At 38.9% G+C, this 18,384-nt stretch overlaps 1 protein-coding gene across 1 annotated transcript in view; it reads left to right on the top strand.

The window, feature by feature from the left end:
• LMBRD2 (LMBR1 domain containing 2) overlaps positions 1-18,384 on the top strand; it is a 39,262-nt gene that overhangs the window by 814 nt on the left and 20,064 nt on the right. Inside the window, exons 2-8 of the mRNA XM_030566162.1 lie at positions 4,300-4,521; positions 5,070-5,170; positions 10,154-10,249; positions 11,252-11,419; positions 12,218-12,428; positions 14,586-14,660; positions 15,793-15,906. Of these exons, the coding sequence (XP_030422022.1) occupies positions 4,348-4,521; positions 5,070-5,170; positions 10,154-10,249; positions 11,252-11,419; positions 12,218-12,428; positions 14,586-14,660; positions 15,793-15,906 (939 nt within the window). The 5' untranslated portion in view covers positions 4,300-4,347. The remainder of the gene's footprint in view (positions 1-4,299; positions 4,522-5,069; positions 5,171-10,153; positions 10,250-11,251; positions 11,420-12,217; positions 12,429-14,585; positions 14,661-15,792; positions 15,907-18,384) is intronic.

The following is an 18,384-nucleotide window of genomic DNA, read 5'->3' on the forward strand; positions in this document are numbered from 1 at the left end:
CTGTCCTTGACCAATTTTCCCTATCTTTCCAAGACCCACAACTGCTGAATAACATATTTATTATTTGTGTACCCTGAAGTGTGTTAGATGCTTAAAGACAAATAGATCCCTGCCCCAAGGAGCTTACAGTCAGATTCTTTTCTGCTTTACTGTCAACTTCTCAGTTCCGAAGAGAGAGAGTTATTGTGCTAATCATATTACAAATTACTAAGTTAGTTCTCCAAACTACTTGACTAGTCAAGTTTAGCATATTTTATATAGCTAATTATTTATAAAATCTTCAGAATTCTGCTTTAACAATATTTCTGTGGGGAAACACAGGCAAGAAAGTGAGGGTTTGTGGTTCAGGAAGTCTGGCACCATGTTGACAAAAGGATTTGTCCTGTTTCCCTTTGAAAGTCTTTTCTGCTTTTTCAGAAGCAGTTCTAAAGCACCTTTGTAGAGCTCAGCTACTCCACCTGACTGTTTTAATTGGATCGTTAATAGCATCCATTCAGACTTTGTGCAAGGTTCTTACTAAAACCTTCATAATAAAAACCTTTTGTGGAGTTTCATATGAGATTTTCATTTTAGTAATGCAATTTTTCATCATGTTTGACCTAACACTATGTTTTAATATCGGTGGTGAAGGGGGAAATGACTGCGATTTGAATATTTTTTGGCAATTTCTCTCCCAGGCGTCAAATTGTATCCAGCCAGATCAATTGCATCCTGGATTTATTTTATAATGGCTGATTTGATTTATGTAGAAAAATTAAATAAACTTATAAAATAACAGAACTATGTGGAACTGTTGGCTCTGTCCAGTTCATGTTAAATCTCATTGCCCAATAAGATAACAGCTGTAATCTTGTGCAAATCATTACCAACTTAACCCTCCAAACCATTAATTTTACGTGGAAGGGTAAAGGAGCTCCTCCTATTTCCCATCTGTCTGATTCCCACTTATAAAGATTTACTATTTGTTTGCCTTTGTGGAAATAAAGCAGTATGCAATAAGGAAATAGATTGTAGTTTTTTATTTACTTTTTAACTTGATTCAGACATTAAGATTTGAACTCTTTGAGGATTTAAAAAAAAAGTTTCTCAGACTAATGTGCAATTATTCTTTCCTGTAGTTTATAATTAATTGGTAGATCCTGTGACAGACTGACAATATCCTGTAATACCCCAACAAACCTTGTGGACTTAAGTTAAATTTTATTGAATTTAGTTAAATCTTATTGAATTAGGGTTAATACATTTGATGTACATTCAGTGATGAGTTCCCAAAATCCTAAGAACTGGTTCCCTACTGGTCCACGGCGGCACCAGGGGTGGATAGGTGGGAGGGGTTGTCTTCACTCGCTCCAGGTTTTCGTCCGCATTTTGGTGGCAGATCCTTCACCTGGAGCGAGTGAAGACCCCCACCGCCAAAGTGCCGCCGAAGAGCTGGTAGGGAACTGCATGGTGAGTACAGTACAAGCCACACATGCCTGTATCCTACCCCCCACCCATCCGACCCCAATCCATGTCCTGCCCCTAACTGCCCCCCTCAGAACTCGCAAGTTTCTTCTCCCCATCCCCCACTGGGGTAGCAGCAGCAGCAGCAGCTCCCCTGCTTCTACCACCCTGGCCCTTTAAATAGCTGTCGGAGCCCTGGGGAAGCAGGGGGGCTCTGGCGGCTGTTTAAAGGACCGGGCTGGCAGAGGCAGCTGGAGTCTCAGCCCTTTAAATAGTCCCTAGAGCCCCCTGCTCTGGGCTCTGGGGGCTATTTAAAGGGTCTGCGGCTCCCCTGCTTCTACCACCACAGTAGTAGTGGGGCTCTGGAGGCTATTTAAAGGGCTAGGGCGGTAGAAGCAGCGGGAGCCCTGGACTTTTTAAATAGCCCTCAGAGCCCCGCAGCCCTACCTCAGGGCTCCACCAGTGGGACTCTGGTAGCAATTTAAAGGGCCTGGGGCTCCAGCCACTGCTGGGAGCCCCAGGCCCTTTAAATTGCCCCCTGGGGGAAGCCAAGCCACCCCTTTAGCAACCGGTTCTACACCAGCTTCTCAATTTAACAACGGGTCCTTGCGAACTGGTTCCAGCTCACCACTGCGTACAATGTGTTGTTGTAGCTTTATATGTACGTTCTCTGGCAGGAAGGATGCTAATGGGCTGGAGAGGCACGCATATAGTAGTTATACTTATCTCATAGAACTGGAAGGGACCCTGAAAGGTCATTGAGTCCAGCCCCCTGCCTTCACTAGCAGGACCAACAGACAAAGAAAGGATTTTTGGATAAATAGCCTTGTTTAAACTGGCTCAGGGCCGCCTTCTTGATTCAGCAAATGGAGAGGACTCTGATGATCATGGAGGGCCCTAATTCTTAGGGTATGTCTACAATGCGAAGTTGTTGACAAAACTTTTGTCTTTCACGGGTACTTAAACTACGCACGCACGCACACACCCTGCACACAAAAGACAAGACAAAAGTTTTGCCGAGTGGCAGTGTGAACACAGTTTTGTTGGCAGGAGTGCTTTTCTGCTAACAAAGCTAACACCGCTTATGGGGCTGGAAGTACTGACAAAGAGCGTTTACACACACTGACTTTTAATGACAAGGCTGTGTCGACACAGTCTTGTCGCTAAAAGATGTGTGGTGTAGACAAGCCCTTAGAGCAGGATTGGAAGAACTTGGTCTACTGAGTCCCCATAAAATCGTGTGCTTGTGATGAGCCGAAACTGTGATGAATTTATGACCATAAAGTAACGCCCTTGGGTGGGGCGTTGAGATTAAGGTGGAAATCCAACACCACCTCTGGTAGGAATCGTAGATTAGTCTCTTATCACCACCTTACCCTTGTAAAACTTAGAATAAGATGAAAGTCACTAAGACCTGAAAGCTCATTTAATCTTCAAATTAAAGTTACTGCCACCAGGAAAATTACTTTACATATCAGAAAGTTAAACTTCAAAAGAAGTCTCCCTCCATCAGGAATACATTAATGCCTCATGACAAAGAGGGCTTTCAAAAGTGCAAGACCTGTACCAACCTGACAACCTGAAGAAGAGCTTTGTGTAAGCTCGAAAACTTCTCTCTCATCAACAAAATTGGTCCAATAAAAGATATTACCTCACCCACCTTGTCTCTCTAGTAAATAACTAAATATGCAATCAAGGTATATATCATTAATTAAATAAAATTCTCAATATCTTGCTGAAAATTAAATTGGTATATTAGCAAATCTTTATTTCTTTGTTCAAGCTATTTAGTTTCTTATGGCAGAAATAAATAATGGTAAAATAGTATGTTTTACTGTTAGAAATAAGAGAAGAACTTCGTATTGGATTGTTACTGCTGTTGATGGTATTGAAAAGTTAGGGCTATATGTTCATCCAGTGAACAGGAGGTTGTCACTCATGCTATCTGATATCAAGTACTTAAGACCATGAAGGTAGAGGAGGGGGGAGCCTTATAAATATATTACAAATTGTGACTGGAGGAATGCATTATTTTTTGCTAACAGAACTGTGGGACAGTGTGTTGTCTTGTTATTATAGTAAAGGACTGTGAGCCAGGTGGATCTTAGTGTCCAATACCAATTGTGCCATTGACTCACCATGTAATTTTTTGGACAGGTGACTTGGTCACCTGCCTCAGTAAAACTATACAGAAAATTAGGTGAAAAACAGGACCCTTCTGAATGTCAGATGATTCATCTGGGGGGAGGGAAAGCTCAGTGGTTTGAGCACTGGCCTTCTAAACCTAGGGTTGTGAGTTCAGTCCTTGAGGGGGCCATTTAGGGAACTGGGGTTAAAATCTGTCTGAGGTCAGGTCCTGCTTTGAGCAGGGGGTTGGACTAGATGAACTCCTGAGGTCCCTTCCAACCCTGATATTCTATGATTCTGTGTTAGCTGTTCATATGTAAACTTAAAAGTGTGTATCAGTAAGCTTCCACAGAAACACATTTTGAGCATTCAGTGCTCATTTATTTCATACGTATCTTCCAGAGGTTTTAATGCAGTGGCCCCCAGACGTTTCAGGGTTGCATCCTCTCTTACCATTGTCCACACTCCCCCTCCTCCCTGGAGTCAGGAGCAGGGTCACAGCTTGGGGCAGGGGCACGGCACGAAATAGGTTAAAGGGGCCAGGAATGGAGCCAGGGCCTAGGTTGAGGGCAGGGCCGAAGCAGAGCTGGGAGTGGAGCGGGGCTAGGTGGTGCTCCTTCCCTCCCCCTGTGGGGGTTGGCTGGCCCCTCCACTGTCCCCTCGGGGGGCATGCCCAACAGTTTGAGGACCTCTATTTTAATGTAATGAAATGTGTGTTTTGTCTTACAGTTATGATCCAAGTGAGCTGCATTGGCTGGTTAGAGTGAATATATAATAATGAGTGGAGCAGCCTTGGGTATCGAGATAATATTTGTCTTTTTTCTGGCTTTATTCATACTTCATCGGTATGGAGACTTCAAGAAACAACATAGACTTGTGATCATAGCAACACTGCTGGCTTGGTATCTCTGCTTTCTTATAGTATTTATATTGCCTCTGGATGTTAGTACGGTAAGATTTTCCATTTTTGTAAAGCTTAGTACGTTATTGCTCTATACAAAAAAATCACAAAATACACTACACACTAAGAATACAGTTGTGTAAATCGGTAGAAAATATCTCTAAGACAAAATTTTGACTTTAAAAGGGATCTTTTAAAAATTGTAAAATTGAATAAAATGTGCTGTTAGCTCTGTCAAGTTAAAAATCATACTTAAAAATAAGTGAATTTTAAAATTCGCTATTTATGCTGTTACTTTCAGTATTTCTCTCAGCCTGAACTATGAACTAATTCATTTCACTCTATTTTTTCTAGTCAGTTTTTCATCAGTTTCAATCTCATTCTTTTATGCACTAGTTAAGTGCTGTGATGCAAATACTGTAGAGATTTTTTTTTTTTTTAAAACCTGCCTTAATAGAATTAAAGATGAAAAGCCATGAAAACATTAGCATTGAACTTTGGTGCCAAATTTGATTTGTATCCCTATTCTTGTTTTTCTTCACTAACTATTTCACCTTGTTCTAATAGTTGTTTACATGATTATTTCATTGTCTTCTAGACTATATACAATCGATGCAAACTTGCTGTTAACTCCAGCCCGCCAGAAAGCAGCAGCAGCAACATCATCAGCAATGGATCTTACCCTAGTTCTGCTCCAAGGTACTAAGAACAATATTATTTTTCTGCATCAAAATATTAAAAGCATTAGCATACTTTTTAAGTAAGCAGAAATGTGCAAATAAAGAACTGGTACCTGTGCTGGCGAGAGTGCACTCTAAATTGAACATGACATGGTGATTGAAAGCTGTTAGACAAGGAAGGACAAACATGACATTAAGGCAGCTGCAGATCTCAGTGCTTCTATTTTTGTTTGTTTTTAATTGTTTTAAATTTTGTTATCTTTCTTCCTCTACTTTGTCATAGGCAAGACAAGAGAACTGAGGTTTTTAGAAAGAATTTGAATATGCCAAGAGGCGCTTTTGTGAATTTCTTCCTTTATCCCACAGACCTAATGTTTATTACAGTTTTTGACCATGAGAATGTGCTTCAGAGACAGTCTTTCCTTTGTATATGTGTTAATTATCTCCAAGACTGTAAAACTCTGTAAATTTCAAACTCAAAAGTTATGACAGGTGCTCTATATCTGTCTGCTGGCAGAGAAGAAATCACACTCACGTGGCTGAGTTGTAGTGTGATAATTGGAGCACTGAAATCATAAAATCCAAATCTCTTTCTGGCTTTTCCCCATTTGACCATAAACAAATTTCTTAACCTTTGTGTGTTATATCCATGTTTGAAAAAATAATGTAATACTCTTACTTGTCTCACAGAGACCTGAGGCTTAGTTAATTGTCAGTAAGCTGTTCTGAGATTCTGGGATGCAAATTGATGTGTATGTGCAAAATTTTTATTATTTCATCACCCCAAAGTGGAGAATATTAAGGTTGTATAACACCAAAAAGTCAGGAAATACCAGAATTAAGGTGGCATGCACAGCCCTTTTTCCCCTCGATGGGTATGCATTGCTCAATTTAAGACTTTCTATTTCTCAAATAATGCATTATCCTACAATCTCTTCTACAACTTTAAATAAACCACTATCACATCTTTTTACTGTAGTACGCTGTACATAAGAATGGCCTTGCTGGGTCAGATCAGTGGTCCATATAGTCCCGTATCCTGTGTTCTGACAGTGGCCAGTGGCAGGTGCTTCAGATGGAATGAACAGGACAGATAATCATCAAATGATCCATCCCTTGTCATCCATTCCCAGCTTCTGGCAAACAGAGACTAGGGACACTTTAGAGCAGGGGTTGGCAACCTTTCAGAAGTGGTGTGTCGTGTCTTCATTTATTCACTCTAATTTAAGGTTTCACGTGCCGGTAATACATTAGAACATTTTAGAAGGTCTCTTTCTATAAGTCTATAATATATAACTAAACTATTCTTGTATGTAAAGTAAATAAGGTTTTTAAAATGTTTAAGAAGCTTCATTTAAGAGTAAATTAAAATGCAGAGCCCCCTGGACTCGTGTCCAGGACCCGGGCAGTGTGAGTGGCGCTGAAAATCAGCTTGCGTGCCACCTTTGGCACGTGTACCATAGGTTGCCTACCCCTGCTTTACAGCATGGTTTTACATCCCTGCCCATCTTGGCTAAAAGCCCTGGATGGATCTAACCTCCATGAACTTATCTAGTTATTTTTTGAGCCCTGTTATAGTCTTTGCTCTCACAACATCTTCTGGCAAAGAGTTCCACAGGTTGACTGTGCGTTGTGTGGAGAAATACTTCTGTTTGTTGTTTTTTTTTAAGCCTGCTGCTTCCTATTCATTTCATTTGGTAACCTTTAGTTCTTGTGTTACGAGGAGGAGTAAATAACACTTCCTTATTTCTCCACACTAGTCATGGTTTTATAGACCTCAATCATATTCCCCCCCTTAGTTGTCTCTTTTCCAATCTGAAAAGTCCAAGTCTTATTAAATTCTCCTCATATGGAAGCTGTTCCCTACCCCTAATCATTTTTGTTGCCCTTTTCTGTATCTTTTCCAATTCCAATATATCTTTTTTGAGATGAGGCAACCATATCTGCAAGCAGTATTCCAGATGTGGGCATACTATGGATTTATATAGAGGCAATATGTTGATTTCTGTTGTCTTCTCTCTCCCTTTCCTAATGATTCCCAACATTCTGTTAACATTTTTGACTGCCGCTGCACATTGAGTGGATGTCAGTGACTCCAAGATCTCTTTCGTGAGTGGTAACAGCTAATTTAGACGCCATAATTTTATATGTGTACTTGGGATTATGTTTTCCAGTGTGCATTACTTTGCATTTATCAACATTGAATTTCATCTGCCATTTTGTTGCCCAGTCACCTAGTTTTGTGAGATCCTTTTGGAACTGTTTTCAGTCAGCACTGGACTTAACTATCTTAAGTAGTTTGATATCCTCTGCAAATTTTGGCCACCTACTGTTTGCCCCTTTTTCCAGATAATTTCTGAATATATTGAATAGTACTCTTCCCAGTATAGTCCCCTGGGGGACACCACTATTTACCTCTCTGCATTCTGAAAATGGACCGTTTTTTCCTACTCTTTGTTTACTATCTTTTAACCAGTTACCAATCCATGAGAGGACCTTCCCTCTTATCCGATGTCATCTTACTTTGCATGAGAGCCTTTGGTAGGGATCTTGTCAAAGGCTTTCTGAAAATCTAAGCATACTATATCCACTGGATCACCCTTCTCCACATGCTTGTTGACTCCCTCAAGAAATTCTGTTAGGTTGGTGAGGCATGATTTCCCTTTACAGAAAACCTATTGACTCTTCCCCCAACAAATCATGTTCATCTGTATGTCTGATAATTCTGTTACTATAGTTTCAGCCAATTTGTCTGGTACTGAAGTTAAGCTTACTGGCCTGTAATTGCCAGGATCACCTATGGAACCTTCTTTAAAAATTGGCATCACATTAACTATCCTCGAGTCATCTGGTACAGAAGCTGATTTAAATGATAAGTTACATACTGTGGTTAGTAGCTGCAATTTCACATTTGAGTTCCTTCAGAACTCTTGGGTGAATACCATCTGGTCTTGATGACGTATTACTGTTTAATTTATCAATTTGTTACAAAAGCTCCACTAACGATACCTCAATCTGGGATAGCTCCTCAGATTTGTCACCTGAAAAGAATGGCTCGGGTTTGGGAATCTCCCTCTTATTCTCAGCCATGCAGATCAATGCAAAGAACTCATTTGGTTTCTCCTCAATGGCCTTATCTTCATTTAGCGTTCCTTTTAGCATCTCAATTGTCCAGTGGCCCCACTGGTTGTTTAGTAGGCTTCCTGCTTCAGATATACTTTGCTTTTACTTTTTGAGTCTTTGGTTAGCTTTCCTTCAAATTCTTTGTTTTTGCACAAAACACAGACATTAACTAAATATAACTTTTTTTTTTTTTTTTTTTAGTCTGCAATCATGTTGGTCATGCAGCCTTCCTTAGTTTGAGACATTGGCAGATCATTCAAAATATCTCTGATTAAACTACTCTACATGTGCAAATTGCTCATAACTGGCAAATCAAAACTAACTGTTCATTGAAACACTCCAAAACACTTCTCAATAACTGTAAAAGCAGGAAAGAATCCTGTGGCACCTTATAGACTAACAGACGTTTTGGAGCATGAGCTTTCATGGGTGAATACCCACTTAGTCAGATGTATGTAGTGGAAATTTCCAGGGGCAGGTATATATATGCAAGCAAGCTAGAGATAATGAGGTTAGTTCAATCAGGGAGGATGAGGTTTTTGTAGGAGAACACTTCAACCTCCCTGGCCACACTATAGCAGACCTTAAGGTGGTCATCCTGCAGCAAAAAAATACTTCACGACCAGACTTCAAAGAGAAACCGCTGAGCTTCAGTTCATCTGCAAATTTGACACCATCAGTTCAGGATTAAACAAAGACTGTGAATGGCTTGCCAACTACAGAATCAGTTTCTCCTCCCTTGGTTTTCATACCTCAACTGCTAGAACAGGGCCTCATCCTCCCTGATTGAACTAACCTCATTATCTCTAGCTTGCTTGCATATATATACCTGCCCCTGGATATTTCCACTACATGCATCTGACAAAGTGGGTATTCACCCACGAAAGCTCACGCTCCAAAACGTCTGTTAGTCTGTAAAGTGCCACAGGATTCTTTGCTGCTTTTACCGATCCAGACTAACATGGCTACCTCTCTGATACTTTCTCAATAACTGCTATCTCTGTCAAACAGTAACTTTCTTATCCCTTCTGTTCCTACTGCTTTGATACACAAGCAGATAAAGTTATTCTGTAAGAAATGTGTTGGTGATTAGAAGCATTTTTTTCACACTCCTTGTACTCAGCAGCTTGGGTGGTTTTGCTCAAACTTTTCAGCTTTCTCAAGCAAAGACTAGATTTGGAAAGTGTCAGCCCATTGAGTGAAAGGGTGGGTTTTTTTTTTGTTGTTTTTTGTTTTTAAAAAGATGAGTGACTCTCAAACTGAGTTATAATAGAAATAGGTAACTGCGCTGTTATTACTAACTGCTCTGGGTAGAATTTTCCAAAGCTTCTAAGGAAGTTATGCACCCAGCTTCCATTTAAAGTTAATGGGAGTTAGACACCTACTCCTTTAGGTGTTTTTGAAAATCCCACCCCCCAGAAATAATTATGTAATACATAGAAGGGAAAACAACCATTTACTTTTTTTCATGTTGGCTCTTTTTTTCCCCCTAAGATCTTGTTCTCTGAAAAAGAAACATTCTATGTAAGACAAATACGAATATATTTTACTGAACATGACCAAAAAAATTGCCTTACTAGTTGACTTCTGGTGAGTCTCTGATAGAATGCCAGTCGGGACTACTTTTTTTTTTTTTTTTTCCTTAAGAGAAATTGTCCTGTCCAGATATGTACTGTTTGTGGTGCCAGTATTTATCAGCATAATTTTAAAGTGGGCTATAAACTAAATCTCTTACGAAACATGTTAGTCATGCAAAAACGTTTAATTAAAACAGTATTCTTCAGTGGCAAGACTGAAAATAGTTTCTGGATAGAAGTGATTAATATTATGATATTTAGATTTTACAATTAATATGTGGCTCTCTGACCTTTTTTTACAGAAAACATAGGTGCTCGAAACCATGGAGTTATATCCCTGATGGAATTATGCCAATCTTCTGGCGTGTAGTATACTGGACATCACAGTTCTTAACCTGGTAAGTGAGGCAAACAGATGGCAAAGAGAACAAAATATATTGTGAAAATAAAAATTACTAGTATTTACAATACCTTTTAAGATTTCGTTCTGAAAGATTTTTACATTGACATCTGATGGTCTGGCAAAAGAAAATTGTTTTGAAATCAAATACCTTACAACAGTGTAGTTTCAATAAAGCATTTAAACATGTTTAACTCCCATTAACTGATGGGGATTTAATGAGGAATATATCCAATTTAAAAACTAAAGCACTGCTAGTAAAACGTAGTTAAGTATATTTGTCTTGTATTAAGTCCAAAATCAAAGAGTTTTGGTTTAGCAAACTGAATGTTCCTTACACTGGCCACTCTGATGCTCATAAATATGGTCTTTCATTCTCTGTTGTTGTTGCTTCTGTATACTCTTGGGGGAGCAAGCTCCACAATCTATATCTAATATTCTGAGTCAGAGAGAGAATCTTAGCACAGAACAAAACAAGCAAACAGACAAAACCATTACTGCCCAAGAGCAAAATGTTACAAGGTCTCTCTGTTCAGCAGTGTTCTCTTTTTTTAGGGTGAATTCTTCCAAGAAATGTGTGTAAAGAACAAATCTGACATTTCATCATTATGAAAGGCTATAGAAAGGACTTGGGGAATTTGAAAGCTACATAAGAGAAAGCACATGCCTGCAGTAGCTGCGACAAATATGTTTAAAAGGAAAACAATATGTATATGCCTTGTTTTAGGTACATTGGGTAGTGTATTAATGTGAAACGATGACCCAGAGGAGCAAACCCTGTACTTCTCTCATAAGTGGTGGTTCGTCATACTAAAGCTGTCTATAAATGTTAATCTAAACACAAGTTATTTCAAGGTTTACTGTCAACTAGATGTATCTAAAGAGAACACAAATGTAATAGGTAACAGGTTTTGCTAGGAGAACTCTGCAAGTGAAAATTGGAAAATAAGGTAAGATGGAGAAATCTTACATCATTAATGTGTTTTTTGTTTGGTTCTAGGATACTGTTACCTTTCATGCAGTCATATGCTAGATCAGGAGGGTTCTCCATTACTGGAAAGATTAAAACTGCATTGATTGAGAATGCAATCTATTATGGCACTTACTTGCTGATTTTTGGAGCATTTTTAATATACGTGGCTGTAAATCCAAATTTCAGTCTACAATGGTAAGAGTAGTACTATTATAAGTATTTGTCTTTGTTCTTTAAAATGCGTTTGTATTTCTCATAATATCCCTGCAATGGAGAAATTGGGCAGTACTAATCTAACCTAGAATTCTGATTTTGCTCTAGACTTTCCCTGAATATATATTACCTTTTCTACTGATTTTTCAGGAAAAATGTGTGTGTGTAATTTGTATATGGTTTAGTCTGATTTCCAATATTTTCTCTCTAGCACTTGCTTTTCAGATGGCATTTCTGGAAAAACTTTCATTGGTCAGGTATTTTTAGGAAGACTGTCATTAGAAAGGCTTGTGGTAGTATTGTCTGTTTAAACATGTCTGGGATTACACTTAAATTTTTGATCTGGGTCTTTATTTGCAGTTAACTTTGAAATGGAAGACTTCATTCAATAAATGTCTTTTCAAATCCTGGAATGTAGTATTTACAAATAAACTTGCTAGCATTTAAAAAAGACATTTGAATATATGGAAAATAGTACAAAATAATATAAACCTCTATCGTCGTCTCTGATGTGGTAGTCTATTGCTCCAGCAGGTTTGCTACTGGGTTTTCTGATTTATTTTTTCCCCCCTGCATGCCCGCACCCCTTAAGCTTCAGAGGCAGGAAAAAGGTGGCTCTTGTATGTTGTTTTTCCCAGCATAGTCTGCCTGTCAGCATTCTGTATGGGTGCTCCTGGTGAACAGCACTCGCGTTGCTCCTTGAAGGCAGAGGTTTTTTGGTGGCTTTTTCTGTGTCTGTGAAAACGTAATTACTTACTGGAGGTCACTATTCTGTTTTAGGAACCAGCTTCAGACAATTGGGATAGCAGCTGCCAACACCTGGGGTCTTTTCCTTCTTGTGTTGTTGTTGGGGTATGGTTTGGTGGAAATTCCACGTTCTCACTGGAATGGAGCAAAAAGGGGGTATCTTCTTATGAAGACTTATTTCAAGGTTGCCAAACTGATGACTGAAAAAGCAGATGCAGAGGAGAACTTAGAGGATATTATGGAGGTAAACAAGCTAATTTTAATTAAGAAGTATAAAGTGGTGAGAGTTTAATTACTCATCTTCAATTCCACTTCCTCAAAAGAAGGAACATTTTAAGTAACATGAGCCTGCTTTAGAAAGCAACTGTCATGAAATTATTGAAGTGCCCAGAGATCTCAGTTGGGGTGCTACGTATTTGTATAAAATCAGAAGTAAAAACAGTATCTGCTCTGAAGAGCTTACAAACTGCTACATGGTGGTAATTTGATATGATATATTGGCAATGAGAACAGCAATTGTCAAGTGTTGACTCTTGGAGCAATGCTGAGCAATAAGGGTGCATGCATGAAGATTTAGTGCACAGACCCCAGTAATGCTCATGCAGCTTACACTGTTAACACTTCTGTGCACTACTTAAAAAACTTTCATTCTTAAAAATCTGTCTTGTAATAAGAGATTCAGGATCTGTTTCTTGGTTCTATTTATACTTCTTTTTGATGAGTGAACAGAAGGTATATTTGTTTTCCAAAGAGATTCTCCTGAGAAATGCGCTACCATTATTCTTCATTCCTATGATTTGCCATTGGCAATAGAATCGTATCTTCTGTTAGGAACAAAGTGTGAATCAAACAAATTCAACAACTAGTATTTACTGTCCTGTTCTAGTGCCCATACCATAAAATTATGCTTTCAACACTTGTGGGAATTTGTATGGTAATGGTAACTCCTTCCTATGTACGGGATATGGTAAAATGGCAGCAGAAACATCATCTCCTTATTCTGGGGATGTTTTGGTGACAGAGATACTGACAATTTTGCAGATTTATGAACTGAAAATTACACTCCCTGAGCTTTTAGAACTTCCTATATTCAGTCATAGTCTGTGGCCTAAAAAGCACTCCTGGCTGGGGCGATTGCTGACAGATTTTGAGGTCCAGTATCTGCAACCCACAAGAATTACAGCATGCAGAGTATCATTCGTTCTAGAAAGCAAAACCAGTGCTAAAATGTCTAGTATCTGAAAGCTTGTCCATGATTTTAAAGTTTAAAATTTTATGATCTTATTCTGAAAGTGAATACACTATCTCTTGGAAATCTGAGATTCATATGATATACATTCCTTGACATGGGTGAAATTCTTAAGGGCAGTAATACCTGTGACCTCAAGCAGTGCTGACATCAGCTCAAAGAATTCAACTAAAGTTTATCTGGAGATCTAATCACTGATACACCCGAAGAACTGTAGATTTCAGTTTTCCTGTAGAAGCACAGAAAACACCCAGATCCTTGAGTAAACTCTCATAAAATAGTTATCTCGTGCATTTCCAATAGGATGGAGGAAGATATCTGGTTCTCCCATCTCTTTGACCTGTCCAAGACTGGTGCATCACTGAGTTCTTGGCTGGAAACAGCTGTGATAAAACTTGCCTGTGTGATAGGCAGCATCTTCCATATACTCAGCTGTTATTGATGCTTGTCAAACGTTCTCTGAAATGTGGCAACCAGAGATGAGGGCAATACCTAGGCATAGGGATTACAGGGTATTCAGAAAATCCTTAATGGCAGCAAGGGGATTCTCTGAAGGAACCTGGGATGAGTCACTTTCTGCCACTTCCAAGTTTACTTCCCACGTGAGTCACCACAACAAATATCTAAAGCCACTAGCAGTGCACCCTGACTTATTTTGCATGCCTTATAACCCTCTCACGTTGAATCACATACCAACAATATATGACAAAATCAGGCAAGAATAAAACTTATTTCCCATCCCCAAATTAAAACAAAAAGCATTTTCCCCTCAACATGCCTGCTTAAAAACAGACCATCAGTTTCTTTGTGTGTGTGTGCACGCTCTCTCTCTCTCACACACTCTCACTCTCTCACACTCTCTAGCGTTTGTAGGTCTATTTGATGCCAAGAGTTTTTTTTATTTTTTATTTACTTTCCTATACTATAGGGAATATTGTGAAATTATTTTATATTGTTGATTGCGTAATAAAGCTCAGCAACATTCATTGGTAAGAAGTTTCAAAATTTTTAAAGAATCATTTGGATTGGCAAGGACCTCTAGTGGGTCACATAAGATTTCCACTTAAGAGCTTTTAGCCACTTCATACACTGAAATTACATGTAATGTTTGTGGGTCGTGTTTTTGTTTGTTTGTTTGTTTGTTTTAAACAGGAAGTCCGTAAAGTGAATGAGAGTATCAAGTATAATCACCCTTTGAGAAAATGTGTTGATACAATATTGAAAAAGGTAATTAATGAATTCTACCATTTTAGAGATTCTTGCTCTTTTTTGTAAGTTCCTGAACATATAAAAACCTGACTTTTTAGCCCCTTTAAGACTCTCGTCCAATGTTAGAATTTCTTTTCTTGTGGTTTATTTTGTTTCAATAAATAAAAATCTTTTGAAAGCTGTTATTCTTAAAAGCTTGATGAAATAATGTTGTTATGAAATGTGAAATGATTAAATTGGGATTCTGTTTATAGTATTAGGACTTTTTCTAGAATACGAAAAAAAGCACACAGTATTTTTTAACATAATTTAACTTTTAAAAAAGATTTTTATCTTGATGATCTGCTGAACTAACACTTAAGTTATAATTTATAATTTCTTGTTTATGAGAGTCAACCGCAGAGGTCATTGCACAGAGTGTAGTATGGTGTGTATATATAAGTGGTAGGAAACGTGTGGCATGCGAGCTGATTTTCAGTGGCACTCACACTGCCCGTGTCCTGGCACCGTTAAGGGGGGGCTCTGCATTTTAATTTAATTTTAAATGAATCTTCTTAAATATTTTACTTTACATACAACAATAGTTTAGCTATATGTTATAGACTGAAAGAAAGAGACTTTCTAAAAACGTTAAAATGTATGACTGGCAGGCAAAACCTTAAATTAGAGTGAATAAATGAAGACTCAGCACACCACTTCTGAAAGGGTGCCTCCCTCTAGTGTATATAATTGCTTGTCTTCTATAAATGTAGATAGGCTATTCTTTGGTGGGTGACATATATTTGTTTTCATATCAAGCACTAAAATTACGTTGGATAACTGAAAAAGATAAATATTCTTTCTTCTTCTATGTGCTGTATCCTATTCTGAGTTTATTCATACAAACTTGAATAAAATACATTTTTCTTTAACAAGATATGTCTTTTTTTGTATTCTCAGAATGTGATCATTTACAGACAGGGAAATGCAGACTCCACTTTTACAAGTAAATCCTTTGTAATGTCGGAGGGGAAAGAAATTGAATATTTTCAGTTGCATCCACTGTCCAAAAAAAATATTTTAAGACTTCAATAAAATACCATATCCTACTGGTAATGTATGCTCTGCTTCCATAAATGAAAAATTTCAATTATTTTCCTTTTCTTACCAGTGTCCTACTGAATACCAGGAAAGAATGGGTAGGAACATGGATGACTATGAAGATTTTGATGACAGGCAAAACAACTATCCAAGTGAGAAAAGTCTGGTCAAACTTCACAAACAGGTAACTTGATAAGTTTCTGTTGCAACATCACTTCTCCTGCTAATGTATTCATTTAAGACCATTGTTTGTTCTAAATTAGTTGACATTTAAAATAAACTAAGATCCTTAATTTGCATGATATTATTTTTATTCTGCTTGTAAAACCGTACCTGTTTGTTCTGTTTCTGAAAGTGGAACAAAACATGTATTAATGTATGAAATTCAAAAGGAATATCTAGAGGAATAAAAATTGCTTATCCCATGATATGTTGTGCTGTGGCATACCACTGTGTGCTGTAATGAAGAATCTCAAACAGAAATTGTAGTGAAAGTGCACAAAACACATTGGGGAGATAGAGAAAGAAAATGGTGGGGGAAAGAAATGCTCAGTTTTGAAATACTCCTTTCACATCTCTTTTTATAAATAGATTAAATACACACCATCAAAAATTAGGCAGAAGTCGTCTTTGTACCTGTTACTCCTTTTCAACTTTAGCAGCTAGTTTCTTCAGAGCCTTGTAAGTTGTTCCAGTTGGGAGTAGAAATTGATGACGGAATCTTATTCAGTGCAGTCTTGTCTGTTTACAGGGAATGTACAAAGTCCTGCTTCTCCAAATGCAGGAGAAACTGAAGTAGTAGTTTCTTAGTTAACAGACCTAAACCACTTTCAGTCAGCACTCCTGACTCAGAACCTCTCTTTAGGCTTTTCCCAGGGTCACATCTTTTCCCAGGGCTTACAGACTGGTGCTTGGCTTTCTTGCACTCCTTCTGAGGCTATGTCTACATTGCAACTAGGAGATGTGATTGTAACTTGTGTAGGTATACCGCAAGTACAGCTCCACCCAGGAACCATATATGAGTAGCTATCCCATGGTGCCACAACTACACGACTGCTGTTACTCAAGCTAGCTTTGATTTAACTAGATGAAAGCTAACCTGGGTATGTATACATCTGCTACAGTCACATCTCCCATTTGCAGTATAGACATACCCTAAGTCCCTCTCAGGCCAAATCTATACTACAGGGTTCATTTGACACAAGTTACATTGGCATACTGCTGCCAGCTTTTGTATATCACTCAGGTGCGTGTACGCTTGGCTGTTGTCGCTGTGCCTTCTCACTCCAAATATTTGCATCAATAGAAAATGTGATATGCCATGGGTAATATCCCAGCATTCCCTGCACCGCCATACAGTTCAGTGCTTTTGTTAAACATTTTTGCAGTGATTTGTGGGATAGCAGCAATTTTCCCAGGGATTTCTGGGAACTAAAGGTCAAGTTCTCATCCCATAATGCTTGTTCTATCTCATAACTTTTGCACTGTTTTTTTAAAATTCCCACAGTCCTGAGTGCTACTTTTCAGTCTCTGCCATCTGCCTAACAGAAATATGGACCCTGTAGAGCTCATCAACATTTTAATGACCATTGCTAATACAGCAGGGCCAGCTCCAGGCACCAGCGCAGGAAGCAGGTGCTTGGGGCGGCACATCCGAGTCTTTGGTGGCAATTCGGTGGCGGGTCCCTCAGTCCCTCTTGGTGAGAAGGACTGGCCACCGAATTGTCGTCGAAGAATGAAGCGGCGCTGTAGAACTGCTGCAAAAGTGCTGCAAATGGTGACCCCTTTTTTTCTTTTTCTTTGGGGCGGCAAAAAAATTGGAGCTGGCACTGTAATACAGGATGCACTGTTCTCCTTTGTGAAACTTGAATGAGTATTACTACAAGTGGGGATGTGATGAGGAAAAAGAGATGAGGAATATCACAATAACTGGATGTTGGGCACAGTGAATAAATATGCCAGGTTGGTGCTGGCATTCATGGACTAGTTCCACACAGTGGTTTGCTGCTTCTGGGCCTGAAAAATGAGCAGTGATTGGTGGGATCACACTGTAATGTAGGCTTGGGATGATGAGTAGGGGCTGCAAAACTTTCAGATGCGAAAAGCCATGTTCCTAGATCTATGTGCTGACCTTGCTTCAGACTTTGAGTGCAGGACACCAGATTGACAGCTGCATTGACAGTGGAGAAGCAAGTGACCATCAAGCTCTGTGGGTTTGCAATGCCAGATTGCTGTCAGTCAGTGACCAATCAGTTTGGAGTTGGAAAATCCACAGTGGGGGCTGTTTGTCATCCAAGTGTGCAAGGCCATTAAGCATTTCTTTCTGCATAGGACTGTGACTATTGGCAATATGCAGGAAATCAGAGTAGATTTGCAGCAATAGGGCACTATACCTGTTCTGGCATCGCTTCACCTTGCTAGTGGATACGTAGAAAAGCATCCCTTTCTGTTTGTTGTTATGCAAGTGCTAGTGGATCATTGCTGACTTTTTACTGATATCACCGTGGGCTAGTCAGGGAAGTTGCATGCAATTCTCCTCTTTAAGAACACAAGACTTTTCCAAAAGTTATAAGAAGGGGCATTCTTTCTTGAGCAGCACATTACCGTTGGCGATACTGAAATGCCTGTAGTGATTCTGTGTGACCCAGCCTACTCGTTGTGC

Source organism: Gopherus evgoodei, chromosome 6 (genome assembly GCF_007399415.2).
Source record: "Gopherus evgoodei ecotype Sinaloan lineage chromosome 6, rGopEvg1_v1.p, whole genome shotgun sequence".
NCBI classification, from domain to species: domain Eukaryota; kingdom Metazoa; phylum Chordata; order Testudines; family Testudinidae; genus Gopherus; species Gopherus evgoodei.